The sequence below is a fragment of the Manis javanica genome, chromosome 2 (genome assembly GCF_040802235.1).
Source record: "Manis javanica isolate MJ-LG chromosome 2, MJ_LKY, whole genome shotgun sequence".
Classification (NCBI taxonomy): Eukaryota; Metazoa; Chordata; class Mammalia; order Pholidota; family Manidae; genus Manis; species Manis javanica.
The window spans coordinates 7,010,067-7,035,715 of record NC_133157.1 but is presented as its reverse complement, the minus strand read 5'-3'; the positions used below and the strand labels follow the sequence as shown (position 1 = coordinate 7,035,715).

At 56.0% G+C, this 25,649-nt stretch overlaps 1 protein-coding gene and 1 pseudogene across 6 annotated transcripts in view; both read left to right on the top strand.

Moving 5' to 3' along the window:
• The window catches only part of CERCAM (cerebral endothelial cell adhesion molecule), a 39,465-nt gene extending 20,214 nt beyond the window's left edge, over positions 1 to 19,251 (top strand). The window contains exons 4-20 of one of the 6 annotated variants that reach the window (XM_073223694.1): positions 281 to 422; positions 1,189 to 1,280; positions 8,782 to 8,924; positions 9,321 to 9,440; positions 9,964 to 10,894; positions 12,266 to 12,376; positions 12,532 to 12,649; positions 13,202 to 13,336; positions 13,471 to 13,675; positions 14,437 to 14,556; positions 14,871 to 14,947; positions 15,034 to 15,140; positions 15,938 to 16,070; positions 17,321 to 17,448; positions 17,628 to 17,831; positions 18,209 to 18,461; positions 18,734 to 19,251. In XM_073223694.1, the coding sequence (XP_073079795.1) occupies positions 10,698 to 10,894; positions 12,266 to 12,376; positions 12,532 to 12,649; positions 13,202 to 13,336; positions 13,471 to 13,675; positions 14,437 to 14,556; positions 14,871 to 14,947; positions 15,034 to 15,140; positions 15,938 to 16,070; positions 17,321 to 17,448; positions 17,628 to 17,831; positions 18,209 to 18,461 (1,788 nt within the window). In that variant the 5' untranslated portion in view covers positions 281 to 422; positions 1,189 to 1,280; positions 8,782 to 8,924; positions 9,321 to 9,440; positions 9,964 to 10,697 and the 3' untranslated portion in view covers positions 18,734 to 19,251. Of the gene's footprint in view, positions 1 to 280; positions 423 to 1,188; positions 1,281 to 5,369; positions 5,746 to 8,781; positions 8,925 to 9,320; positions 9,441 to 9,963; positions 10,895 to 11,678; positions 11,956 to 12,265; positions 12,377 to 12,531; positions 12,650 to 13,201; positions 13,337 to 13,470; positions 13,676 to 14,436; positions 14,557 to 14,870; positions 14,948 to 15,033; positions 15,141 to 15,937; positions 16,071 to 17,320; positions 17,449 to 17,627; positions 17,832 to 18,208; positions 18,462 to 18,733 lie in introns of those variants that run through there. The other 5 variants (XM_017648309.3, XM_073223696.1, XM_073223705.1 and 2 more) reach the window with 5 other exon arrangements.
• Positions 19,252 to 21,186: 1,935 nt separating this feature from the next.
• On the top strand, positions 21,187 to 21,592 carry LOC108389833 (peptidyl-prolyl cis-trans isomerase A pseudogene; annotated as a pseudogene).
• The last annotated feature ends 4,057 nt before the right edge of the window (positions 21,593 to 25,649 follow it).

Below are 25,649 nucleotides of genomic sequence, written 5' to 3'. Positions count from 1 at the left end.
TGCTTGGCAACCCCAAAGGGGGAGAGGGGGGGGCAAGGGGAGGAGGGAAGGGGGAGGACTCTGGAGCCAATCTGGAGACAAAGAGTAGGATTTGGGTGACACGAAGCCTGTTCTTAGTGCTAACCTGGCCTGGCAGGGCGGCCGGTGGGGGCAGGGGGCTTCCTCCCACCCCAGTGTCTCACACCAATAAATATGCATTAGGGAAGTGGGCAGAGTTTTTCCCACGGGCCTGAAAGGCCTCATCTGACCTTTCTACCCCCTTTATGTACCAATGTGACAGTCAGAGAGAGCAAAGAGCAGGACCCCCTGAGATGCCTCCCCCACGGCCGGCCCTCTGACTTGGGGAGACTCTTCACCCTCCTCCTGCCCCTGGCCCCAGACCAGGCCCCAGCCCTGGGGATGAGGAGGAGACGGGTTTTCAGGTGAGGGTCAGGGGCTCCCAGCCTCAGGGTCTGCCTTGGGCTCTGCCCACCTTGGTGGCCCAGAGCCAGGCCTGAGGCGCTGGCTCAGCCTGCGGAGGCGCTCCCTGCCCCCTGTGCCAGCCTCTGCCCCAGGCTCCTGATCTGCACCCCTCCTTCCCCACCTCTGACTGGGGCCCTCCATTAGGAGTCCTGCTCACCCCCAGGCTCTACGTCACCCTGTCCCTCTTCTCTTCTTTCCTGACCTCACTTCATGCCCTGTCTTCCTGCCACCACCTCCTCCTCTGAGGGGCCCCATCTGCCCAGTCTCCAAGAGAGGATGAGGTCGGGAAGAAGGGAGGGTGGGTGGTGATCTCTCTCCCTGGCTCCCTGGCCTGCTGGCCACACTGGCTGGGGGAGGAGAAAGGCGTCTGAATGGAGTCAGTGTGAGGACGGGAAAAGCAAACACCTCAGCCTGGGCCATGCTGGCCCGTTGCAGGGGTGGGGTTGGGTGGGGCGGGGACCTGGGCTCAGCCTCTGACATCAACCCTCGCCTGACTCCCGAGGGTCTATGGCTTCCTGGCCCCTTAGTCTGCAGTGTCAGGCAAGGGAGTGGGGTTAGGGGCTGGGGACAAGCCCTCCAAGAGATACCTTTGCCCCAGTTGTTCCCTGCCCCCCTGCCCAGCCCCCTGCCAGTGCCCCTCCTGCCCTGCAGATGCCAGGAAAATCTGTGCCCGGGAAGGGCAGTCTGGCACCTGAGAGCCTGCTGACCAGTCTTTCTCATCAGCAGGAACCAGTGGGGAAGTCATTTTGTGCAGGAGACGGCCCCAGCAGTGCCATCGACCTCCCAGGCCAAGAGAGACCCCAAGATGTTCTGTCCAGGTGAGTGCTTCTTTGGCCCCACAACCAGGCAGTGAGGGAGGGAGAGGCCGTCCTGGCTGGGGCTCTCTGGGACCCCCACACACTCTATGACAAGTCCCCAGGAATCTGTGACATTTTCCATGGGACTATCTTGCCCCCTGCCCGAGCTGCCTGCATCACTGGAAGTTTGGTGAAGGGGGGCCAAAGAGGTGGTTAGAGAAGCTGGAGGCGAGCTTGAGGGGGATGAAGGCGGAGAGTTGGGGCTGGAATCTGGGGAGCAGGGTGCCTGGAAACTTTTGGATTAGATTTCTGGAATCACAGAGGTTTAGGGGATGATCTCCTTTGAACACTTAGGATTCTCTTTTAGAATGTCTCTTTGAAGACTTTTAGAATGAGCTCAGAGAGGGGTAGCAACTCATCCTGGATGACACAGCAAGGTGGCAGAGCTGGGACTCAAACCCATCAGGAACCCTTCCAACATTAAGGGCAGTACTGTTTACACTGTGGATGCCACATTTGGCCACCTGGCCACATTAAGTCTGGTCCCTCTGGATTTAAAGGGTGGTGGGGGCAGGCTCTGGACAGCACCTCCCAGGGCCTCCTGCCCTTTCTGTCCTCTCTCCAGCCACCATACCCAGGGCTAAGCAATCCCTCCCCAGGCATCAGAGAAGCCACAATCCGCTCTGTCCCCAGGAAGCCCTGGTTGGCCTGTGCTTTACAGGACGTGGAGAACAGGGCCCCCTTTGCCCTCGGTGTCTAAACCATGGGCCCTCGTGCTGTAATCAAAGCCCAGCAACTTCCTGGAAAGCAAGGTCAGCAGCTGACCACATGCCACAGCACCCCAGCAGTGCCTGCCTTGAGATGTCTTGGCCACAGGACCTGGCTGAGGTAGCCCTGTAGTGAGTCAGGTGCTGTCTGAGGCCTTCCATGTCCCTCCCTGAATTGTCACTACACTCTACAAAGTGGGTTCAGTTTTACAGTTTGGAAAACTGAGGCACAGAAGAATGTTGAAGTAACTTGTCCATGGACCAGGAAATAGCAGAGCAGGCCCAAGCCCTTAACTGGTCTGTCCTGCCTCTAATTCCTAGGAAGTCTGCACCAGAGGTCATCGCGTCAAATCCCCCACATCCGAGTGTCTGGGGCCCAGGCCAACCTCTGCCCACAGACAAGAATCAATCTAGTTTTTAAAGGCACCTGCTCTGAGGGTGGAATTCCCCCTGGGGGTAATCAGACATTTATTTATTCATAGCCTTCTGGCAGGGAGAAGAGGCCCTCCCACCCAGGACTCACCAGGGCCCAGCTGCCTCACTGCCTCTCTCCTTCCCCCTGCAGTATGATCAGTCCTGAACCAGCCATGCCTTGTGTCTTGGCCCCACAGCCTCCAAGCTGTGTAGCCCAGAACAAGTAACTCAGCTCCTCTAAGCCTCAGTCATCAACTGCAAACAGGGGTTCATGGTACCTCAGCTCAGCAAGGTCGACGAGGATTGAATGATCAAAGCGGCCAAGAGGGCTGTACTCACAGGAGACATTTCTCTGGGTGGCCACTGGAGGAGTTGCTGGGTGTCTAGGAAGCCCGAGGTGGAGGCTCTGTCCTGAGCGTGCAGCTAGCTGTCTCTTAGTGTTGTTTCTGCGACTGCCATCTGCCATTGATCATCCCCTCCTCCCTTGAGAGAATAAGGGGGGGATGCCACCTGAGTGGTCTCAGTGGAAAAAATGAAGGTGGGGTGGGGAGTGAGGGCCAGCAAGCAGGTAGTGATCACAGTGCCTGGTACCCGAGTGAAGCCACCATCATCATCGTGGAAAGCCTTCTGCCTGCCTGCCTCAACTATGAATCCTTATAGTTTAGCCTTCTTATTACAGACAGGGAAACTGAGGGCCGGGGTGGAGAAGGATCTGCTCAGGGTTGCAGAGCATATTGGCAGCAGAGCAGGAAGCCATTCTTGGGCCCCCTGATTCCCAGTGGGAGCCGCCATCCCTTCTCCTGTTCTCCTTCCCCACCTCCAGCCCTCCTCCAGCACGCCCAGGGTTGGGGCCCTGGCACCCAGTCCTGCCCAGGCAGAGCCCAGAGAGAAGTGAGCAGCGCTTGGAGGAGCAGGCGCAGAGGCTGGCGCGTTCTCAGCCCTGGCTCTTTGTCTGCTGCTTTGTGATGATAAGTGCTGCTCCTAAATCAGTTCTGTGACACTGTCATTGTTGCCCAGGGCGCAAAGAGTCTAAACTTTTCCCCTGAGGTCAAGAATGTGGCCGGTCCCCAAGCCGCCAGGAGCAGGGGCCTGGGTGGCTGGGGGGTGGGGCTGGGGCCTCACCCCAAGCCGGGGCGAGATGTTAGGGGGAGGGGGTCAGTGGGAACAAAACACTTTGAAATGCCTCCTCTCCATCACTGCCAACATTGTCCGCTGCCCGCGGGGGGCCTGGCACCGCCTCGCCGGGGCTCCGGCCCCCAGCCCTGGCCAGGCCCAGCCCAGCATCTGAAAATGGACAGAAGGTTATTGTCCCTCCTCGCAGCCCTTTGTCTGCCCCTGTTCCAGATGTCTAGGCTGGGACCAGGGAGCTGACCCATGGTGGGCAGAGGGGAGGGGACGAAGGAGGAGAGCACGGGTCACTGCATCCTGAGGGGTCGTTCCCAGACCCTGAGATCCCACCCAGCCACGGCCCAGTCACCTTCTAGGCTGTCTCAGCCCTGGGATTGTCCCTGTTCCCTTGTCCCTCCTCCCTCTCCCACCAGACCAAGTTCCGGCCTCGGGAGGGAAGGCCACAGAGGTGCAGGAGTTAAGGGCAGGGCACCTTGGAATCTGCACAGCTCCACCCAGTAACTGTGTACTTTTGGGCAAGATGTGCCTCATCTCGCAGCTTGCTGTCCCTATGTAGGCACCACCGGACCAGGGTTCATTTGTTCACAGGTAACAACAGAGCCCTTTTAGGTGCCAGCCCGTTGTGGGCACACAGCTGAGTAGGCCCCTCAGATCCTTCCGCATTGTGGTTAATAGCTGTAACAGTAGAGGGTGACATTTCCCGCCCGCTTTGTCGGGGCTAGGTCCTGGGCCAACCACTCGATCTGCATTCGCATCCGTTTCACTGCTGATCGGAGATGCAGTACATGTGATTCTTATGTCCATTTTCCAGCTTTGGACACTGAGACTCTGAGAAGTAATCACTTGGGAAGCAGCAAAGCTGGGATTCTAGCCCGGGCTGACTGCCGCCTCCAAGAGGCATGATCTACTAATAAATACTTGATAGGTGTTGAGTGCAGAGCCTGGCACAGCTTCAGACTCAGCCCGCAGGAGCCTGTGCTGTTAATTCCACCCAGCAGTTTTCCCACTTCACAGATGCCACTACCAAGGACCAGACCAGGGAAGGAAAACCTGGAGCAATTTGTTCAGGGAATCTTACCACCACCCCCAAGTGACTCCACCAGGGCTGGCCAGAGAGAGGCAGGCAGCCGAGTGTCAAACCCCAACTCTGGGTGGGGCTGGGCAAGCCTCACCTGTAGAAGCCTCACCTGTAAAGTTAAAATAATCCCCACTTCACAGGGTTGTTGTGAAAATCAAGTTATATAATACTTTTAAAGCACTTGGCACAAGGCTTGCCAACAGCTGTGGGTTAGTGATAGCTATTTGTTATTATTGTTAAGAATGAGGGTAACATGTATCCCTTTGAACCTCTGTCTCACCTGGGGCACCTGAGGACAAGGATCTTTTGAGAGGAGGGTGGGCAGGTTAGCAGTCGTTGAGCTGGGAGGCAGTAGTAATGCTTGGTCATCTTGGGGTCTCCAGAATTCTTACGACTGGCCATCCTAGTGGGTGGGAGGGAGGTGGAAGGGAGAGGGCTGGGAGGAGAAGGCGCTGCCGGGCCCAGAGGAGTTAACCGCTCCCAGGCCCTGGCCCAGCAGGGCTGCCACGCTGCAGCCCAGCCACAGCAACGATTTTAGCAAAGGAGCCAGGGCTGCTTCCTGATGGGCAAAACAGCCGCTGCAGAGGGAAAACAGCTGGCCCGGCCCCAGGCTCCTGAGGACAGAGGCAGAGCCTCAGAGGGCAGCTCCACATCTGGGACCCTGGGAGAGGAGGGATGGCCAAGTGGGAGAGGGGGGTCCTGTGGAGTGGGTGTGGGCATTGGGTGGGACCCCTGGAGAGGAGGGGGTAGGGCAGATTCCTGGAGCAGAGGCCGAGGCAGGCTAGATCTAAGTAGAATGGGCAGCATGACTCCAGCTGGATTTGGGGGGTCTCAGTCCCCCTCAAATAGGGAGATGAGGGGCAGGGGTGCTGATGGGGGGCAAGCCTGTGCTCGGCCTGGGGTCCTCTTGGAACTGGGCTTGGAAACTGAGGTGGGAGGGAGCCCAGGCGGGGCTCCTGGACTGCTCTCTGCTGAGCTGCACCTACGACCAGGAGCCGGGCATGGGCTCCTCCTCTGGCCAGGATCCTGGGCTACCTTGGCTACCAGGCTGGACAGGGGTCCAGAGAGCCCCCAACCCGGGACATGAAGCTGGCAGCTGGTAAGAGCTCCACCCAAGCATCCTCTCTGCTGTGGGCCCCCGTTCCCGGCCTGCTTGACTCTCAGGCCGGGAGGACCCCCAACCCTGGGGCTCTGTCTGGGCCCTGGGGCACCTCCAGGTGCCTCCAGACACTGGCAGGGAAGCAGCACCTGAAACCTTGCATGGGTGGGGCAGGGTAGGTTGAGGGTTAACAGGGGTGTGGCCAGAGTCCAGTGGACCAGAGCTGCCTGCCTGGGCTCACGACCCCCAAGTCCCACAGTCCAGACACCCCTAATGTCTCTCTGCCAAGGGGGTTCCTCTAGCCCCCCTTCCTAACCTCCAGAAAGGGGGTTGGCCCTCACCTTGGATATACCAACCTCCGAACCCCTGTCCCTGAGGAAGGTCACTCTGCAGAGCCTCTGCCAGTGGGCAGACCTTGGAGCTGCGGCTCCCATAGAAGGCGCTGGGGAGGGAACAGTTCTTCCAGGGTCGCTACTTCCCAGCCAGGGTGAAGCCTGAGGCACTGGTGCCACCAACTGGCCTTGGCCAGAACTACAATGGCTGAGAGATGGGGGTGAGAAGACGTTGCGGAAGAAAAACCCAGAGCCCAGCTAGATGGCTGTCCAGGGTGGTCTGGGTTCTATTCAGCCAGATGGGCCCAGTCACTTTTTTTTCAGGCATGCATCCTATTTGACCCAGAGAATGAGGCCTTAGACCCCCAGAGAAGAGCAGCTTCAAACTTTAAGCTGTATCTAAATCACCTGGGTGCTGGGTGGTTAACTGCCATCCCAGTTAATGATTCAGTGGGTATGGGGAGGGGCCTAAGTATTTGCATTTCTAACAATTTCTGGTTGGTCTGGGGACCATGCTTGAGAACCACTGCTTTAGCATTTCTGAGAATTTGGTCCAATGGTACCTTTGCAGAGTATGTCTTATTACTATATTTTGGGGGAATAAAAAATGAGTGTGAGAGTTCAGGTGTTTGCTCGGCCTCAGCAGTGACTCCACCGTATTTTTATTGAGGGCCCCCTCTATGCCCAGCTGGCCCTGCTCTAGGACTGGGGATAAAATAGTGAATGAGGCAGACACGTCCCTGCAGTGTTCCTCAGAACCCCCAGCCTGGCAGGTGTGTGTGGCGTGTGATGCTCCCACCTGGAGGCCTAAAAGGCAGCTCTGAGTAAGGCCCAAAAGACAACCCGATTCTTGTCCTGCTCCCCCTCAGGTCTCCCCCATTCAGTAACCAGCCAGGTAGCAAACGCCGAGTCAACCTGACTCCTCACTCCAGGATCTCCCGGCTTCCGGCTTCCGGCTTCCGGCTGTCCCCTGGGGCCCTCCCTGAGCTGCAGCCACAGCAACCTTTTTAAGACAAGTCATGTCACCCCTCTGTTTACCCCCTCCAATGTCTTCCTATTACACTTAAAAAAACCCGAAATCCTGCCTTGGCTTCAAAGCCCCCGGTGGCCCTCCCCTCTCACTGCGCTCCCCGTGCCACTTGGCTCCAGCCTCCTTGCTTATTCTGCCCTAGGACTTTGTTTCCAACTGTTCCCTCCACGTGCAACGAACACTTCCCCCAGAACGGACCTGGGCTGGCTGCCCTTCCGCTCTGAAATGTCTTCACTGAGCCCGCTACTTGGTATTACCTCCACCCCCAGCTACTCTCTGTTCTTATTAACTGGCTTTATTTTGCTCATAGCATTTCCCATTCTTTCAAACTATTAATGTGTTAGTTCGCTTGCTTCCGATCTCTCTCCCCTCACCAGAATGTGGGCATCCTAGGAGCAGAGATTGTCCTATGCACCCCAGGACCTGGAATTCTACCTGCACATGGCATGTGCTCAATAACTATTTGCTGAATGAATGCGATTATATAGGATGCCATGTAGGGTTATGCCCCTCCTGAGCCATGACATCAGGGAAGACTGTCCAGAGGAGGGAAGCTGAAGCTGAGACTGGAGGCCAGAAAGATCAGTTCAAGCAGGGAAACGAAAAAATAAAGGATGTGTGAAGGTCTTAAGCCATGGAGTGTTCTGGAAACTGTACATAGTCCAGTTGCTGAAACAGGAGATAGGGGCGGGGAGGGGAGGTCAGAGGAGTTGGACGAGCATCAGGCGGGTCCTGCAGGGCCAGGGCCTTGAGTGTTTTGAGCTCTATGCTGAGAGGAATGGGAAGCCCCTGAATGGTGTTACTGTCAGGCATTTTAGGGCACCAAGTGCAGAATGGTTTCTAGGGAGAACTCCTGGTGTGAAGGGGCTCTGGGCAGTGCAGTGCCCAGGGCCAGGCAAGTGCCAGTGCAGAAGGAAAGAGGTGGCCACCCACAGGAGACGCTGAGGAGGTGGATTGCCAGGATGGGCTGAGGGAGTGTGCTGAGAGAGGGACTTGTCATCAGTGACACCCAGGTCTCCAGCTCAAGGGACTAGCGAACAGAGGTGCTGTTCCCTAGAGTAGGGAGGCCACCAGAGGGGGAGCAAGCTTGGGGAAAAGAGCAGGGCTCTGTTTGGGACAGATGGAATTTGAGTCTGGTGGGCAGTTAAGACACACGTCAGTGTGAGGGAATGGTCCATGCAGTTAGCTGCTGAAGTGAGCCATCTTGGATGCAGAGGAAGCGTCCACTGCAGGGAGTGACCAAGAGAAAGGACACTGGTCTTGGCAGGAGCAGTTTGGCTGGAGCAGCCTTGGCATGTGTCAAGCTGCGAACAGAAATGAGAATGTAAAACAAAGAGGGAATAAAGCACAGATTCCCCTTTCCTGGGATCTGGAGGGAGAGATGAGACTGCAGACTGGGGCCAGTGTGCAGCTTGGCATTCTCTTATTTTAAATTGGGGAGATTTAGGTCCTTTGGAATGTTGAAGAAAGGATCCACAAGACAGGGAGGTTGGTGATCCCGGACGGGCAAGAGGAAGGGATCTGGAGCCCAGGGGCGGTTCCATAGTGAAGAGGGGGTGCCTCTTCCATTGTGCCAGGTGGTGAGAGCAGAGGCTGGCTTGGGGAGCAGGGCTGGAAGGTTTAAAGGCTGGAAATGAAGAAGAGTTCCTAGGTGTTGGCTTCTGTTTCCTCCAGAAAGTCACAGGGAGATCCTCGCTGCAGTGGGGGCTGCAGAAACTATGGGCATGTGAAAAGCCACTGAGGAGAGGGGCCACTGAGGAGCAGAGGGAAACTGGACTGTTGGGCTGGCCGAGTCCAGCTGAGAGTGGAGATCACAGGTTTGCAGCAGTCCTAACCTACCCCAAAGTGAGGTGGCTATAGGGCTTTTCCAGGCAGGGGTGATGTGAGAATCCCTGGGCAAGGGAGTCAGTGATTGGCTGGACCAGGGAGGGTGAGCTGGGAGGGAGGGAGGTGAAGATGGGAGGAGTCAATACTTTGGGAGAAGGGGAAGGACTTGGGGCCTGAGGAGAATGGAGAAGACCCCCATGACCAATAGGATGGGTGGGGCTCTGGGATGCCCCTGGGATGGATGAGGTGGGGGCACAGCTTCACTTTAGAAAGGGAATCCCCATTCTGTGGCTGGGCGTGCCTTCTGGCCAGAGGCCAACATGTGAGAGAAGGGACATGTGAGTCTTGCCAGATGTTTCCAAGGGGCTTTGGGCCTTCCATTGCAGGGCCACTGCTGGGAAGCTGCCCACCTGGAAGCTTCAGCTGGGGTCTGGTGGAGGCTTTGGAGCCAGGCTGGAGACCAGGACTCCAGGGTTTGATGCCCCCACATGCTGCACCATCACTAGGCAAGTCCATTCCTTGCTGGGCCCCTGGCCCTCCCCTCTCAGTGGAGACAGTGTGTGCAGGCTTGGCCCTACACCCAGAGGTGCCACAGGAGAGTAGGCCTTCCCACTGGGTGGGGGGGGGGTGAATGGAAGGGGGGCCTGGCTGTTCCCCAGTCATGTCTGGAAGCCCCAGGAATTCCTGCGCCAGGCTCCAGAGGGCCATCCGTTCAAGTGCATTCATTCTGTCAAGGAATCCTTACAACCCTGCCCAGATGAGGAGCTGAGGCTCAGATCAAGTGGCCTGACTGGGGTTGGTGGCAGATGCCCAGAGCACTGGCGCCTCCGGGCCCATTCCCTCCCCTGCCTTCTCCTAAGAGAGGATAGAGACCCCTTTCCATCTCAGCAGGGGCTTCAGGACCCCGCCTGTACCGAGGGGAGGCCAGAAAGACTGTTCCTGCTTTGGAGGGGGCTGGGTCACCCTGGGTGGCTCTGTGGTGCCCCTAGGTCTACACTCAGTCTAAGAGTGGACTTTGCTCTCGTTAAGGGCCGGAGCGGCGACGGAAGCCAAGACGATGACACGCGGGAGACGCCGGGCTCGGAAAGCAGAGGGATGGCGCGCCCAGGTCAGGGGAACCCCGTCACCGTCCCCCAAGGCGGGTCTTGCTCTCAGGCCCACGCGTGGCCCCTTGAGTCTGAGAAGCTCCGTCTGGGCCCGCCAGAGGGCGCCCGCGGCCAGAGAGGGGGCGGGGCCGGGGACCCGGGAAGGGCCGCCGCGGAGCCGGGGCCGCTCCGCGGAGTCTGCGGCTAAGGGCCGAGGGTCGGATGGCTGGCGGGGAATCCGTATTCGGGCGTCGGACGCTCAGTGGAGCCGGTTTCCGGGCCTTGAACGCTCAGGGAGCGAGTGTTTCTCAGACGTCGGGGCAGCTGGGATGCCGTCACCCCAGACCCTCCCCTCTTCCTCCTTTCACCCCTCCGTCGTCCAGCCGGGGGGCGGGGGGGGCGCCGGTGGGTGCTGCTCCTAGGTCGGGTCTGGGGCGGGTCTCCGGGCTCTGGCACTCCCGTGCCCCTGGCATCGGAGTGGCCCCTTGAGAATCCACGGATAGGGCTGGGGCTGGGAGCCCATTCTTGGGGGGTTCGCTCCGCCAACCCTCTCGGGGCCCCCCTTGGCTCCGCCCCGGACCCAGGCCCCGCCTCGCCCCGCCTGGGCCGCCCCGCCCACTCCCCTCGGCCGGCCCGGGAGCCCCGGGGGCCACCGCAGCCGCCTCTCGAGCGGCCGCCATGCGCGCTGGCCCCGCCGCCCCGCTGCTCCAGCTGCTGCTCCTGCTGGGGCCGCGGCTGCAAGCTGTGGGCGTCTCGGAGCCGCCGCTGCCCGCCGTGGTCCTTGCCATCCTGGCCCGCAATGCCGAGCACTCACTGCCCCACTACCTGGGCGCCCTGGAGCGGCTGGACTACCCCCGGGCCAGGCTGGCCCTCTGGTGAGAGAGACCGGACTTTGGCACCCACTGGGCACCTTCCCACCAGCCCCACAGAGAGCCTCCGCTTCAGATGCCCTGTCTACTCCCTGTCCAGACACCACCCAGACAGGCCCAGGCCCTTGCATGCAGGCCTGTCACAGGACCCCTTCTCCCCCTGGCCCTGCAGACTGACCTCTGGGGCCTTAGGCTGACTCCGGGACACCCACCCTGGCCCCTGCTCCCCCTCTTGGCACCTCTGGGTGTTAAGTTGGGCCCAGACCCTCTTGCCTTAGCCCTCAACCCCCATGGGACCGTCGTTGGCCTGACTTGTAATGGAGCAGACAGGATAGCTGGATCCCTTGGGGCCCCACGTGGCAGACATCAGCAGGACCGGGGATTCCTGGGGAGCAGGTGGGGTTGCCTGGGCTCCATGTTGCTCTGCAGAGTAGTCAGACTGGCTCCCCCTTTGCGGGGCTGGTTCTAGCCTCTTCCAGAAGAGGGGCTGGGTCCTGCCAACCAGGCATAGACCCTCCCTGGAGTCTGCATCCAGGCATCCCCACAGGGACTGTGGAATCAGAGGCCACAGTCTGTGGAGGCCAGAGCAGGGAGGAGGCCTGCGCAGAGGCTGGGGACAAGCTGAGAGAAATGACAGACTACTCTCCACATCGCGTGGGAGTTGGGCCGGGGGTGGAGCCGTGGCCTGGGGAGGCTGCCCACAATTACCACAGTTCAGGAGTTAGTTAGTTCCCACCCCTACAAGATTTGACACGTAGTTAGTCCTCACTTCTGAGGAATTGGCTTAAAGGAGCAGTACCACCGAAAACCTGAGGTCCTGGAGAAACCCCTTGCCTCTCTCCGTCATGGGAGCCCCTTCTGCAAAGAGGAGGAGGGGTCCTGCTCTGTGGCAGTGGAGCTTGGGCTCATCAGCGCTTCTCCTGGAGGCTCACAGTGTGCTCTGGTTCTTACCACAACTTGCAATGGAAGGAAGGAGCAGCTCCTCTCTCCAGTCCCGACTCAGACAGGAGAGGGGGCTGACCTGTCACACAGGGAAGATAACCAGGGAATACGGCAGGGTGTTTAAAGTTGAGTACATTTCATCTTTCAAAATGTATTTGCATTCCGTTATATCAGCCCATGAGCGAGGCAGGACCGCTAATAGTTACAGAGGGAGGAAGGGAAGCCCAGAGAAGGCCACGACTTGCCTGAGGCCACACAGCGGGTCACAGACCCGTGATCAGGACCTGGCTGCCTGCCCTCCTCCATAACACACCTACCTCTGCTGCACACAAGAGAGGCCAGCTTCCCACGTGTTGGTGTTCCAGGGATCAAGGCTGCCTTGGGGTTTGGTCCTTCAATGGCTCTGCCCCTCACCCTTTCCTCTTGTGTCCCCAGGTGTGCCACGGACCACAACGTGGACACCACCACCAAGATGCTGCAGGAGTGGCTGGCGGCTGTGGGTGATGACTATGCAGCTGTGGTCTGGAGGCCCGAGGGGGAGCCTAGGTGGTGATCTGAGGGGAAAGGTTTTGGGGAAGACGGGCAGCAGCTGCAAACTGGAGAGGAAGAGGGACAGCACCGAGCCACAGCCTCCAGGCCAGGGCTCCGTCCATTGCTCTTCACCTGCCCCATGGGAACATCCAGTCTCTTTACCCTCTCAGGTCCTACCCAGACGAAGAGGGTCCCAAGCACTGGACCAAAGAAAGGCACCAGTTTCTGATGGAATTGAAACAGGAAGCCCTGACCTTTGCCAGAGACTGGGGGGCTGATTATATCCTGGTAAGAAAGCCTGACCTAGGATTGGGCTTCCCACAGGTGGTGGTGTCTGTCCCTGAAAGAACTCTTGGCGTGACTTACCCACCTTAGGCTGGATCCTTCAGCTAGCAACATGGGTCAGACCCAGACCAGATATTGAGCTTGATCCCTATGCTTGAGTTCAGACTAGTACTTAGCCTGGATCCTTGAGACAGATCCTGGAGTATATATATAGCCTAGGTTCCCGGGCTCGAACCTATAGGGTAAACTGAGCCTAGTTCCCTAGACTAGAGCTCAGAGTAGGTCTTTCGTTCTACTGCCTCAGTCAGATCTCAGATAAAGTTCTTTGGACAGCAACAAAAGTCTAATCTCTGGACCCAATCCCCGAGCCATGCCCCAGACTAGATCCTTGGTCCTGAAACAGGTCTACTAGCTTATAGGTTAGACCTCTCTAAGGGAAACCCTTTGAATCCTGGGAGACTCTCTGGATCTCTGGCAATCTGAAGGAACTCTACTCACTGAATCCTTGGGGTGCTGTGGCCTTGTCTGGGGCCTGTGGCATCCTCCTCCCCAAAGTTTGCAGATACAGACAACATTCTGACCAACAACCAGACACTGCGGCTTCTGGTAGAGCAGGGGCTGCCCGTGGTGGCCCCAATGCTGGATTCCCAGACCTACTACTCCAATTTCTGGTGTGGGATCACCCCCCAGGTAAGGCCATGGATAGGGGCCTCAGGAGGCCTGAGGTCTGGATGGCAGGGACATGGCGGAAAGAGCCTACAGGCCTGGGGGTGTTCTGGGGATGGAGAGAGGCCCTCTTGCATCCAGAGCAACCCCTTCCCCAGGGTTACTACCGCCGCACAGCTGAGTACTTCCCCACCAAGAACCGCCAGCGCCGGGGCTGCTTCCGTGTCCCCATGGTCCATTCCACCTTCCTGGTATCCTTGCGGGCTGAGGGGGCAGCCCAGCTTGCCTTCTACCCCCCTCACCCTAACTACACCTGGCCCTTCGATGATATCATTGTCTTCGCCTATGCCTGTCAGGCTGCTGGTAAGGATCAGCTCTCCTTGAGCTTTCCTTGGAGGCGTCTAGGCCTTTGCACATGCTGTTCCCTCTGCTTTGCATGTCCTTCTTCACTCTGCAATTCAGCTTAACTCCTGTTTATCCTTCAGGTCATGGCTTTTCTTGACCCCACTACCCCAGTAGGTTAGGTGTCCTTATTCTGGCTCCATAGGTGTCTCTGTCCTTGTAGGTGCTCCATAAATATTAGGCAAATATTTATGGAGCACCTACAGTGTGCCAGGCACTGGGGAGACAGTGGTGACTCAAGCTAGGCAGTATCTGACTTCCTGGAACCTCCAGTCCAGTCCAGTCAAAGGATCACACCAATCAATGTCCAATCACAACTGTGACAGGAAGGAGAGCTTGATTACAGGTGCTCTGAGAGCTTAGATTAGAGTTGACCTGGTCAGGGAAGTCTTCCTGGAGGATGTGAACTTTGGGGCTTTATGGACAGGCATTAGCAAGGCAAACAGAGCAAGAAAGAGCATTTCAGGCAACAGGACCAGCAGGTACAAAGTCCCTGTGGTAGCAGGGAACACAAGGCAAGAGGCTGGAGCACGGTAAGAGAGGGAGGGCATGGTGCAGGCAGAGGCAGGAAGGGTAGGCAGGGCTGTCTGGTCTTTAGCCTGAGAACACTGGGCAGCCATCAGAGGACTCGTGCACTGGGTCACCAGCAGGACTGGGCCCAAGACTTCTCTGCTGGGTTCTGCCAGCCTTCTTCCCACTCCTCACTGGGCCTTTCTCCGCAGGGGTCTCAGTCCACGTATGCAACGAGCACCGTTATGGGTACATGAACGTGCCCGTGAAATCCCACCAGGGGCTGGAGGATGAGAGGGTCAACTTCATTCATCTGATCCTGGAAGCTCTAGGTGAGGGCTAGAAGCCTGTGTGCCTGCCTGCTGCCACCACGTCCAGCCTTCCATGTGCCCCTTCTCCTAGGCTCTGGACCTAGGGGCAGTTAGCCTCACTCCTAACTCATTCCCTGACTCTGGGCAAGTCCCCTTCCCTACTGGCCTCAGTCACCCATCTCTACGATAGAGAAGGTGGATTCTGTGATCCCTCAGGGCCCTTCCTGCTGGACATTCTGCCGAGGGGGCAGGAATGAGGTGGGGGGCTAGGACATCAGGGTCACCGCTGCCAAGAGCCAGGAGGATCTCATGATTGGGGGTGTTTCTCTCTGCAGTGGATGGCCCCCCCATGTGGGCCTCGGCTCATGTGTCCCGGCCCCCAAAGAAGCCCAGCAGGATGGGGTTTGATGAGGTAAGTTCCCTCAGCCTGCAGGATGGGGACCAGGAGGTGGGTGGGCTCTCCCCTACCCCTGCACCCACCTCCCTCACCACCTACAGGTCTTTGTCATCAGCCTGGCCCGCCGGCCCGACCGCCGAGCACGCATGCTGAGCTCACTCTGGGAGATGGAGATTTCCGGGCGGGTAGTGGATGGCGTGGACGGCCGGTGAGGCTTCCTGGGGACAGGCCTGGGCACTGGGAGCCGCCAGAGCTCCTGGGAGTGGGAGAGTCAGACAAATGAGTTACTCAGACAGGTTGTTCTCAAGTAGTTGTCCTGAGTGCTTCTGCCTCAGGGAGCCGTGCGGGGCAGGCAGACGCGACAGGGTGGCCTCCCTCAGCGCCCAGGGGGAGGAGAGCTCCCGGGCTTTGCCTCCAGCTCCGCCACTTACCAGCTGTGGGACCTCAGGCAAGTTCCCCGTCTCAGCCCCGGTGTGTAAATGGCAGTTCACTGTGCCTTCCTCTTAGGAGCTTGTGTAAGGGTTCGGTGAAGAGTTAGCCAGGGCCTGACCCGTGCCAAGCATTTCAAAGGTTAGGTGTCTTCGTGATTATTTCTAGGGTTCTTCTTCCGGTCATAGGTCCCTGCTGGGAGGAGGGTGGGAGCAAGCCAGTCATGTTCGCCAGGGAACCGGGGGTCCCAGGGCCCCATATGCCCCAGCACTGTGCCTGCAGGATGTCCATCCCTCACTTGGACCTCCACCCAGGAAGAATCCACCATGTTTGTCACATTCCTGGGCGGCAGTGGGGGTGGGAAGGCATTCCCTCAGGCTGTGGCCCTGTTCCCTGAGGGCCACTCCTGCCTAAGGCAGCCACACTATCCCTGGTCTAGTCACTGATGGCTTCAGGCCACACAGCAGTAACAAGACTGAACCCCCTGCAGACCAGACTCTAGGGGAACGGTCCCCAGAGTGCACAGGCCAGGCGCTCTGGCAGCTCCCTCACCCCCTATGACTCTGTCTCCCTCAGGATGCTCAACAGCAGTGTCATGAGGAGCCTCGGCGTGGACCTGCTCCCCGGGTACCAGGACCCCTACTCGGGCCGCACGCTGACCAAGGGCGAGGTGGGCTGCTTCCTCAGCCACTACAACATCTGGGAGGAGGTGAGGCCCCTCCGCACAACTCAGGCCTTCAGGAGAGCGGGGCCCCCAGACCACTGCCCCGTGCCTAGCACCCAGTCAACCCATGCGGGAATGGGATATTAACAAAGGCCCAGCCGGCAGCCGATCCTCCTTTGTGTTCAGCCCCATGCCTTATTCATCCTGCGGTCTCTGTTGAGCACCTACTGTGTGCTAGGAGACACTCTGAGAATACAGAGGTAAGCTGGAAAAATACAGCTCTGGCCCTCGTGGGGCTTAGGGACCAGAGGGGGCACGGAAAGCAAGAAAGAACCAAGCCCATCATGGAGGGAAGGTGTACAGGCTGCTCTAGCCTGTGGGCTAGCCCGGACTCCAGCCCTGGTGTCGGCGCAGGGTGGGCCTCGCCATCCGGGAGAAGAGCCTTCTTGACCGAGGAAAACAGGAGCAAAGGCCTTGAGTCAGAGGAGTTCTGCGCATTCAGGTTGGGAAGAAAGGCCTAGGGCGTGGCTGGGGCTTGCATGCCGGCTAGAGGCAGGCCTGGACCCTGCAGGAGAGGGCAGGGGACTGGCCCTCCAGGAGGTGGCACTCAGGCTGGCTCCTTCGTTTGCTTTCTATTGGAGTCAAAATCTATGCTTCTGAGCTTGTATTTCTGTTTGCTTTCTACTGTCTCTGAACAAACTGAAGGATGACTTACATTTCACTGATTACTGAGCTGAATGAATGTTCTTTTTGCACTTCCAGAAGTTACAGAAAGTACTCTTTCTCAGAGATGTTGGGGGTAGGTCTTCCTCTACCCCGCCCAGCCCAGCTTCCTTCAGGAACACTCATGCAGACTGAGGAGCTGGGCCCTGGAGTCCGGCAGACACAGGTTCAGATCCCGGTTCTGCTTCTTGGCTGTGTGTCCTTGGACACCTCCCTGAGTCCCCACCTTCTTATTCAGTATAGGGACATCGTGTGTCCTGCCTCCTGACGGTCCCCAGGATGAGCAGTAGCACCGTGGCACCTGGGCTCTAGTAGCACTCGATGAACACAACAGGGTTCTGGCTGCCATTAGGATTCCTCTTGGAGAGCGAGACGGGAGGGCCCTGAATGCCGAGCGAGGCACTGGGATTTCAGTCCCCAGGTGGTGGAGCTCCAGCTTTGGAGCAGTTGAGTGATGTGGCCAGAGCTGAGCATTTGGCATATAACTGAGACCAGAGACAGTCTGTTAGCCAGAGGGAAGGGGGCAGACTGAATCTGAAGAGCCATCACTCCCCCCACCGCTGTCACCACAGGTGGCTGCCAGGGGCCTGGCCCAGGTCGTGGTGTTTGAGGATGATGTGCGCTTTGAGAGCAACTTTAGGAGGCGGCTGGAGCGGCTGATGGAAGAGGTGGAAGCAGAGAAACTTCCATGGGACCTGATGTAGGCATCCTGCACCCCCAGAGCAAGGGAGAGGGGTGGGCCACTGGGGGTCTGCCTCCTCCTGCTGGAAGCCCTGGCCAGCCTTCTCACAGCCTGCTCTGTATGGTGGGGTTGGGGGAGTGGTCCTGTGACATCCAAGGACCTACAATGACTCCTGGGACCCGTGGTGTCCCCTGCAGCTACCTCGGCCGGAAGCAGGTGAATCCTGAAGAGGAAGAGGCCGTGGAGGGGCTGCCACACCTGGTGGTGGCTGGATACTCCTACTGGACACTGGCATATGTCCTGAGCTTGACAGGTGCCCGCAAGCTGCTAGCCTCCCAGCCCCTGCACCGAATGCTGCCTGTGGATGAGTTCCTGCCCATCATGTTTGACCAGCACCCCAAGTGAGCCTCAGAGGGCACAGGGCAGGGTCATCCCTCCCAGGAGTCCACCTCAGCAAGTAGTTATGTCACCTGGCTGGGCAGATGGGGAGACGGGCTGGCGAAGCCGAGTCATTTCCCCCAGGTCACCAAGGAGTAGCCCAGCCTACTCCTGGAGTCAGACCGACCTAGGTGGGAATTCTGTGCTGCCTGGGTGATTTTTAGTCAGGTGGCTTCCCTGTTCGGAGCCTGTTGCCCATCTGGAAATGGGAATACTAGAAAAGTCTGCTTTCCATGTTTTGAGGGCCAGGTGGGGAGGCCAGTGAGGTGCTTTGGGCACCTGTGAGATCTGGGTGGAGAGACCCACCTCAGCCCCTCTGAGCCATCCTCCTGCCTCACAGCGAGCAGTACAAGGCACACTTCTGGCCCAGGGACCTGCGGGCCTTTTCAGCCCGGCCCCTGCTTGCTGCCCCCACCCACTATGCGGGTGATGCTGAGTGGCTCAGCGACACAGAGACGTCCTCGCCCTGGGATGACGACAGCGGCCGCCTCATCAGCTGGAGTGGCTCTCACAAGACCCTACGTGGACCCCGCCTGGACCTGGCCAGCAGCAGTGGGCACAGCCTCCATCCTCACCCCCGGAATGAGCTCTAGGTGAGCGGCCCCAGCCCCGTGGCCGTGGTTTTCTGTCCCCTTCCACAGCCGACTGTGTCGGGTCTCTGCCCCCCCTTCGCAGCTTGCCTTCTCTCTGCCCTCCCCTCTCTGGCTTTGCCTCTGTCTCTGGGTCTTTGGCCGTCGGCATTTCTCTGTCCACCTCTGGTTTTCTTTCTCTTCCCAACTCTGTCTCACTGTCTGTGTGTCTGTCTCTGTCTCTTGCTGTCTGACTCTAGTTCTTGCCTTTCCTCTTGCCTCTCCTGTCCCACCAGGACCAGGTGCTGATTCCAGAGTTGTGCCCATGAGCAGGCGCAGCCAGCCAGGGAGCAGAGCTGGGGATCGCTGGCAGGAGCTGCCACCAGGAGCCAGCAGAGACCGGGCTACCACCTCAGGCATGGCCACTCCGGGTTACCTGGGGAGAAACCACTCAGAGACGGGTCCCCTTCCCCAAAGGTCACAAAGCAAAAAGGAAGGGCTCACAGGTCCTTTTAAACTTCCTGGCCTGACTCAGGGCCTGGGGGCTGGGAAGGAAGGAGGCTTCCAGCCTTCGGTTTCAAGCTGTGCAGACATTCGGAGCCCCGCCCTCCCTGAGGACCCAGCTGCTGGGGCCCCTCTGCCCCCTTCTACCTCCACCTCAGCCCTCTCCCCAGCTTGACGCCTGGGTCTCACCTGCCTGGGCCCGCCCAGGGCAACACGGAGTGCAAGGAGGTGGGAGGAGGACCCTTGCAGGCCTGGTGCCCGGCGCACAGTAGGTCCTCAATAAAAGTTGGCTGTACTTTATACTTTTAAACTCATGGCTGAGCCTCTGTGTGTGTGCTGAGGTCTGGGAAGGAGGCGTTCCTGAACGTTAGCTGAACAATTGGAGAGACAGAGGGGAGGGCAGCCAGGAGGAGGAGTCAGGCCGCCCTGGCATCAGCATCCCTTTGCTGGGTGATCTCCGTGGATGCTGTCCCTCCCTTGGTCTTAGTCCACTTGGTGGTAAAGTGGAGGTGGAAAGGAGTATTTCACAGACTGGGCGGGCATCAAGTGGCCTCTCCCAGAGCCCAGCCCACAGTGAGTGCCTGCCCACTGGGGCCGTCGTGGTCATCACCGACCCACCTCGCCTTGCTTATGCGTCCTTTCCTTGAACCTACATTTGTGCAACTGGAACCACTCCCCTGAGAGGGGTTCGGGGAGATCCTCGGCTCCCCTCGGGCCCTAACCAGTGTGCCGCCAGAGGGCACAAGATGGCAGAACCGGGACTTTGTGCGCAGGGCGCCCTCTGCTGGTGAGAGGCCAACAAAAGGGACGGGAGCTTGGGGCGTCCCCAGGGCTGCTGAGCTGCCTGCTGCCTCGTTCTGCTCATCTGCTTGGGAACGGCTGGCCTTCCTTTCCGTGTCCCCCATAGGGTCAAGCTTCTGGGCCCAGGAACTGCCTCCATTGTCTGCACTCAGGCTGCTGGAGGGGGTGGGGAGCTGCCTTAGCCTCCTCAAAGCAAGACTATGGCGCCAGCATCTCCAAGGTTTTCTTCGTCAGAGGAGCCCCTCTCCCGTGGCAGGCCCTTGACTCGGTTGTATAAGCACCTGGATCCTGGCAGAGTTGGGCAGGCACCCCTTGAGGCTAGGCTATCCCTTGGTTCCGTTCTGGGGATGAGGTTCAGCTGGCCCGGCTTTGGTTCCAGGACCTGGCATGGCTGTGACTTGGACTTTGGGCCAGAGCTGTGGGATTGGAGCTTTGTTCATTTCAAAAGTGAGAGCCCTTGATTCTGGATGGCTATGACCTTGAGCAAATCATATCTCCTCTCCAGGTTCAGGTGTCCCTTTCTTTCATTAAAATGTGCATTTGGTGAATACTTCCTCTGGGCAGATTTAGGCACCAGGGATGCAGCAATGAGTAAAACTGACAAAAAGTCCCTAACCTCCGTGAGCTGACATTCTAGTGAGGGAGACAGAAAAAAAAAAAAAAAGTGAACATTAGAGGGTGTTAAATGTTACAGAGCCAAATGAGGGAGGAGATATCAAGTAGGACCTGAGAAATTTACATCTGAATAAAGATTTGAAGGAGGTCAGGGGACAAAGCTATGGTGATTTGTGAAAGAAGAGGATTCCAGGCTGAAGGAGCAGCATATGCAAAGGGCCTGAGGCAGGAGCAGGACTGGCAGATTCAAAGGACAGCAAGGTCAGCATGGCTTGATTGGAGTGTTCAAGGAGCCACGTTCTGGAAATGAGGGAGCCAGAGTCAGGGTCATAGCAGGGAAGGCCTTGGAAGTCATTTTGGCTTTTATTCTAAGAGAAGGAGCCACCAGAGGGTTTGAGGCAGAGGAATGACATGGTCTAACTTATATTTTACCATGATCACCCTGGCTACTGTACCAAGAGTAAATTGTAGTTGGGTCCAGGGTAGAAACAGAAGACCAATTAGGAAGCCATTGTAATAAACCAGGTGAGAAACCACGGTGCCTCAGTCCAAGGTGTTAGCAGTGGGGGTGGTGGGAAGGCAGAGCCAATAATTTCAAAGGAAGGGGAGGAGGCTTTACAGAAGGCAAAGCCACTGCCCAGCTGTCTGGTGCTGTCTAGCTACGGCCAAACCCCACCATTTTCTCTGACATCAACGGCGAGCCCTTGGGCCACATGTTCTTCAAGCTGTTTGCAGACAAGTTTCCAAAGACAACAGAGAACTTTCACACTCGAAGCACTCGGCGGAAAGGTTATGAAGGTCTCGCTTTTGCAGAATTATTCTAGGATTTATGTGCCAGGGTGCTGACTTCACACATCATACAGGCACTGGTGGCAAGTCCATCTACAGGGTGAAATTTGGGGAAATTTCATCCTGAAGCACACAGGTCCTGGCATCTTGTCCAGTGCAAAGAACCCAACACAAATACTTCCCAGTTTTTTCATCGGCACTGCCAAGATTGAGTGGCTGGATGGCAAGCATGTGGTCTTTGGCAAGGTGAAAAAGGGCATGAATATTCTGGAAGCCCTGGAGCACTTAGGGTCCAGGAATACCAGGACCAGAAAGGTCACCTTTGCTGTCTGGACGACTCTATTAAGTTTGATTTGTGTTTTAACCACTGCCCTCTTCCTTCTCTAGCTCAGCAGAGCACCCTGACCCCTGCCTACTCACAACATCCTATGATCTTTCTGCTCTCCCACAGGTCTTTGGGTTCTACATTTTCCTTATCCCCCTCAGAGTTTAGCTGGACTGAAGAATCAAGTTTATGATTATGAAATAAAAAACAAACAAAAAATCTAAAAAGGAGAGGAATTAAGGTTTTCAGTTTTGGGTTTGAATTTCTGGAAGAGTGGAACTGCATTACCTGAAATGGAGACTGTGAATGGGGCTGGTTTGGGGACAGGTCAGGAGGTCAGTTTGGAATATGCAGAATTTGAGATCCGGGTATAATGTCAGGCGGTAGTCGAACACACGATCCTGGGATGCAGGGTTCGGGTGTGGGCTGGAGATAGAAGCTTCGAATCCCATCCTGGCCCCTCTCCACAAAGTCCACCACTAGTTACCTGGGGAGCTGGTTAAAAGGCAGACTCCCACCGCCCCCTAATCCCCACTGCCAAGAGGTTCTGATTCAGCAGGTTGTGGGGGAGGCCTGACTGTTCTTGAACAAAATCACCGCAGGTGATTCTTAGGAGCTGATGGGTTTGGAAACTGCTGCTCAATCTCCATAGAGTCAAGTTTACTTTGATGATTGATGACATGTGACATATGAAGTGTCTTCAGCACTATGATGAAGATATGGAATATATATATATCTGTGCCGCTTTGTAGTCCTCCCATCCCAGCCCTGTGCCACTGCAGCCCTCCCATCCCAGCCCCTGGAAACCACTGGTCTGTTTTCTGTCCTTATGTTTTTGCCTTTTTCAAACTGTCAGATGGATGAAATCATATATGTGGTCTTTTGTGTCTCCTTTTAACCAGCATATTTTATTTGGAAGTTTCATACCAAATGGGCTTTAACATCTTCCCTAATACTTTATATCGTAGTTTGTAATTCTAATTTGTAGGATTAAAGAATATGTTATGACTTTTTAATCAAGACTACCAAATACCTCCCAATATCCTCCAGATCATCACATGCTGTGCAAATACTTGGGTTTTCTATGTGTTCCCTGCTATGAATAGGAAGCCTTGCCCGGCTGCCTGGGGGAGGCATGGGAAACTGGGAGAAAGTGGGGATGTGGGCAAGAACCACGTCTACTACACCTCCTTCCTGGAAGACTGCTTCTAGTCTGTTTTGCCCCACCCTGCAAGGCTGGTACAACTGTACGCAGACCAAGGGACAAGGGGCTTTCCTGTGAGTGAAGGGCAGTCGCTTGCGAGCACTGGCCTTTTGCCAACAGTTATGCCTGCCCAGGGAGTTTTTGTCTTGTAGGTTCTCAGCCCAATTCCAGGTGCTGGAGAAGAGCCCTCCTTAGACAGCAGTGGTTTCTGCAATCCTTGGTGTGGTTCTGCTAGTCACAGCCTGGGCCCTGGAGGCAGAGAAAGTTAGTCTGAGTTTTGTCTCTGCCCCTTCTAGCTCTGTGACAGTGGGCAGGTGTTCTGGCTTTTGTCTACCCTGTTTTCTGCTCTGTAAAATGGGGTTTGCACTCATGCCGACTTCACTGGACGTTGTGAGGACTTGCTGAGCTACTGCAGGTAAGCCAGTGCCCAGCACAGAGGAGGGGAGGGCTGCGTTCATAGTCGCTGGCATCGTGGTGCCCCTCCAGGCGGTGACAGAGTGATCAGATGCCCCTGGGAGGTCTGCCTGAGTCAGAAGAAAGAGTGGGGAGTCGGCACTGGAAACAGATCATCTAACTTCTAGTTTCACCTCTGCCACTTCATTATCACTTGAACCAGGTCCTTCTCTCTGTAAAGTGCCTCAGTTTCCCCTCTGTAAAGAAGGGACATGACTAGATCTGCCCTCCAAGATGCCTTCTGCATGGTCTGGGAGGTGGTTCTCAAACTTTTGTCACCGGGAGCACTTGTTAAAACAAGATTGCTGGGCCTCACCCCCAGATTTTCTGACTCAGTAGGTCTGAGGTGGGGCCCAAGAATTTGCATTTCAAACAAGTTCCCTGGTGGTGCTGATGCTATGGGTGTGGGGAGCACACTCAGAAACCCTGGTCTGGGCAACTGGGGAGCCAGGACTCTTGGCCGAGCCCAGCGTCCATCCAACACAGAGGCCCAGGGTCCGTGAGGGGCTGGTCAAAGGGTCTGAGTGGAGCCAAGCCCTGTTAAGGCCTGGGAGAATTTTCTCTCCTGGCTCCAACCAGGACTTGAAATCTCCTAAGTCACCAGAAAGAAAAAGCCAGACCTCTGGAGCACAGACTCCCTCTCCCCAGGGCGGAGCTGCAGCAGTTGCGTCAGGCCCCTGAGGAGGTGCTCCGGCTTGGAAATAACCGGTAGGTAATTGGGCCCTTGGGCAAATGGCCAGGTGGGAGCCTGGCATCCCCCTGCAGCAGGCCGCCTGCTGGGTGGAGCTCACAGTGTCTCCTTCACCTGTGGTGATTTTCAACTTACAAGAGAGGCCCATGCTCGCTGTTGAAATTCAGAAAAACATCAGAAAAGAAAAACGCCAGTGTTAACATTTCGAGATAGTCTCTTCTGACTTAAAAAAATTTTAATCTCTATTATTTATTAAGCTAGTGGTTGCTCCGTTAGTGTTTATTTATTTATTTGTTTTGGTATCATTAATATACACTTACATGAGCGACATTGTGGTTACTGGATTCCCCCCATTATCAAGTACCCCCCACATACCCCCTTACAGTCACTGTCCATCAGCGTAGTAAGATGCTATGGAGTCACTACTTGTCTTCTCTGTGCTGTACTGCCTTCCCCGTGCCCCCCCAACCCCCCACATTATGTTATGCTAATCGTAGTGCCCCTTTTTCCCTTTATGCTTCCCTTCCCACCCGCTCCCCAGTCCCTTTCCCTTTGGTAACTTAGTCCATTCTTGGGTTCTGCGAGTCTGCTACTGTTTCGCACCTTCAGTTTTTTCTTTGCTCTTATACTCCACAGATGAGTGAAATCGTTTGGTACTTTTCTTTCTCCACTTGGCTTATTTCACTATGTTTATTTTACTATACATCTTTAAACTTAACATATGTATCATGTTATGGGTTGAATTGTGCCCCTCCCAAAGTTCCTATGTTGAAGTCCTAACCTCAGAATGTCACCTTATTTGGAAATAGGGTTGTTGTATGTGAAGTCAGTTAAGATGAGGTCATATTGGAGTAGGATGGACCCCTGATCCGACATCACCGGTGTCCTTATAAAAAGGGGAAGTTTGGACTCAGACATGTGCACAGGGAGAATGCTACACCCAGACAAGAGTTCTGCTCCCAAGAAACTACCAGAAGCCAGGGGAGAGCCTGACACAGATCCTTTCCTAGAGCCTTTTGGGGGGGCACAGTCCTGCTGACACCTTGAGCTCGGGCTTCTAGCCTCCAGACCTGTAAGACAATGCATTTCTACTGTTGAGGCCACTCAGTTGTGGTCTTTGTTGCAGCAGTCTCAGTGAATTAATGCACATCATATACCCTCTTTTGAAAATGTAGTTCACAACTAAAAGTTTTTTTACAAAGTACTGAAGAGAATATATAAAAGGAGCATAAGAAACACCCTTATATGGGAGTTATATACCGTCCACCCCTAATTTGCATTTTTTTCTCTAATATTTTTTTTTTTGTCTAGAAACACTCCTTTACAAAAATACTTAAGCATTACAGAAATTTGTAATTTACAAGTGAAAATCTTCCCTAATTCCACCTTCCATAAATCATCAGTCCCAGTAGTTCAGTGTATATTCCTCCAGATTTTTTTTACATGCATTTATTAACATACACATGTTATTTTCATGCAGAAATGGCATCACAGCCTACTTACAAGTTTTGCACCTTGCCTTTTATTTTTCTCAGCTAAATGTTTTGGAGATCTTTCCATGCCTGAGTAATTGATCTGTCTTCTCATTTCAGTGGTTCTGTAGTATTCTTTTGAATGTATGTAACATATATTCCTTTGAATATATGTAACAGGCAGCTAGGATTGATCTTTTAATCCTTCCACAAATAGTCACTTTAATTAGGCCTTAGCTAGGCCTAATTAATGTGTGAGATCTAGGATCTATCAGATCTCCCAGTCTCACCCTAACTCCCCTCTGTTCTTAACTGTACCACATCACTCATCCTTGTACCAGATTCCAGAGAGAAATAA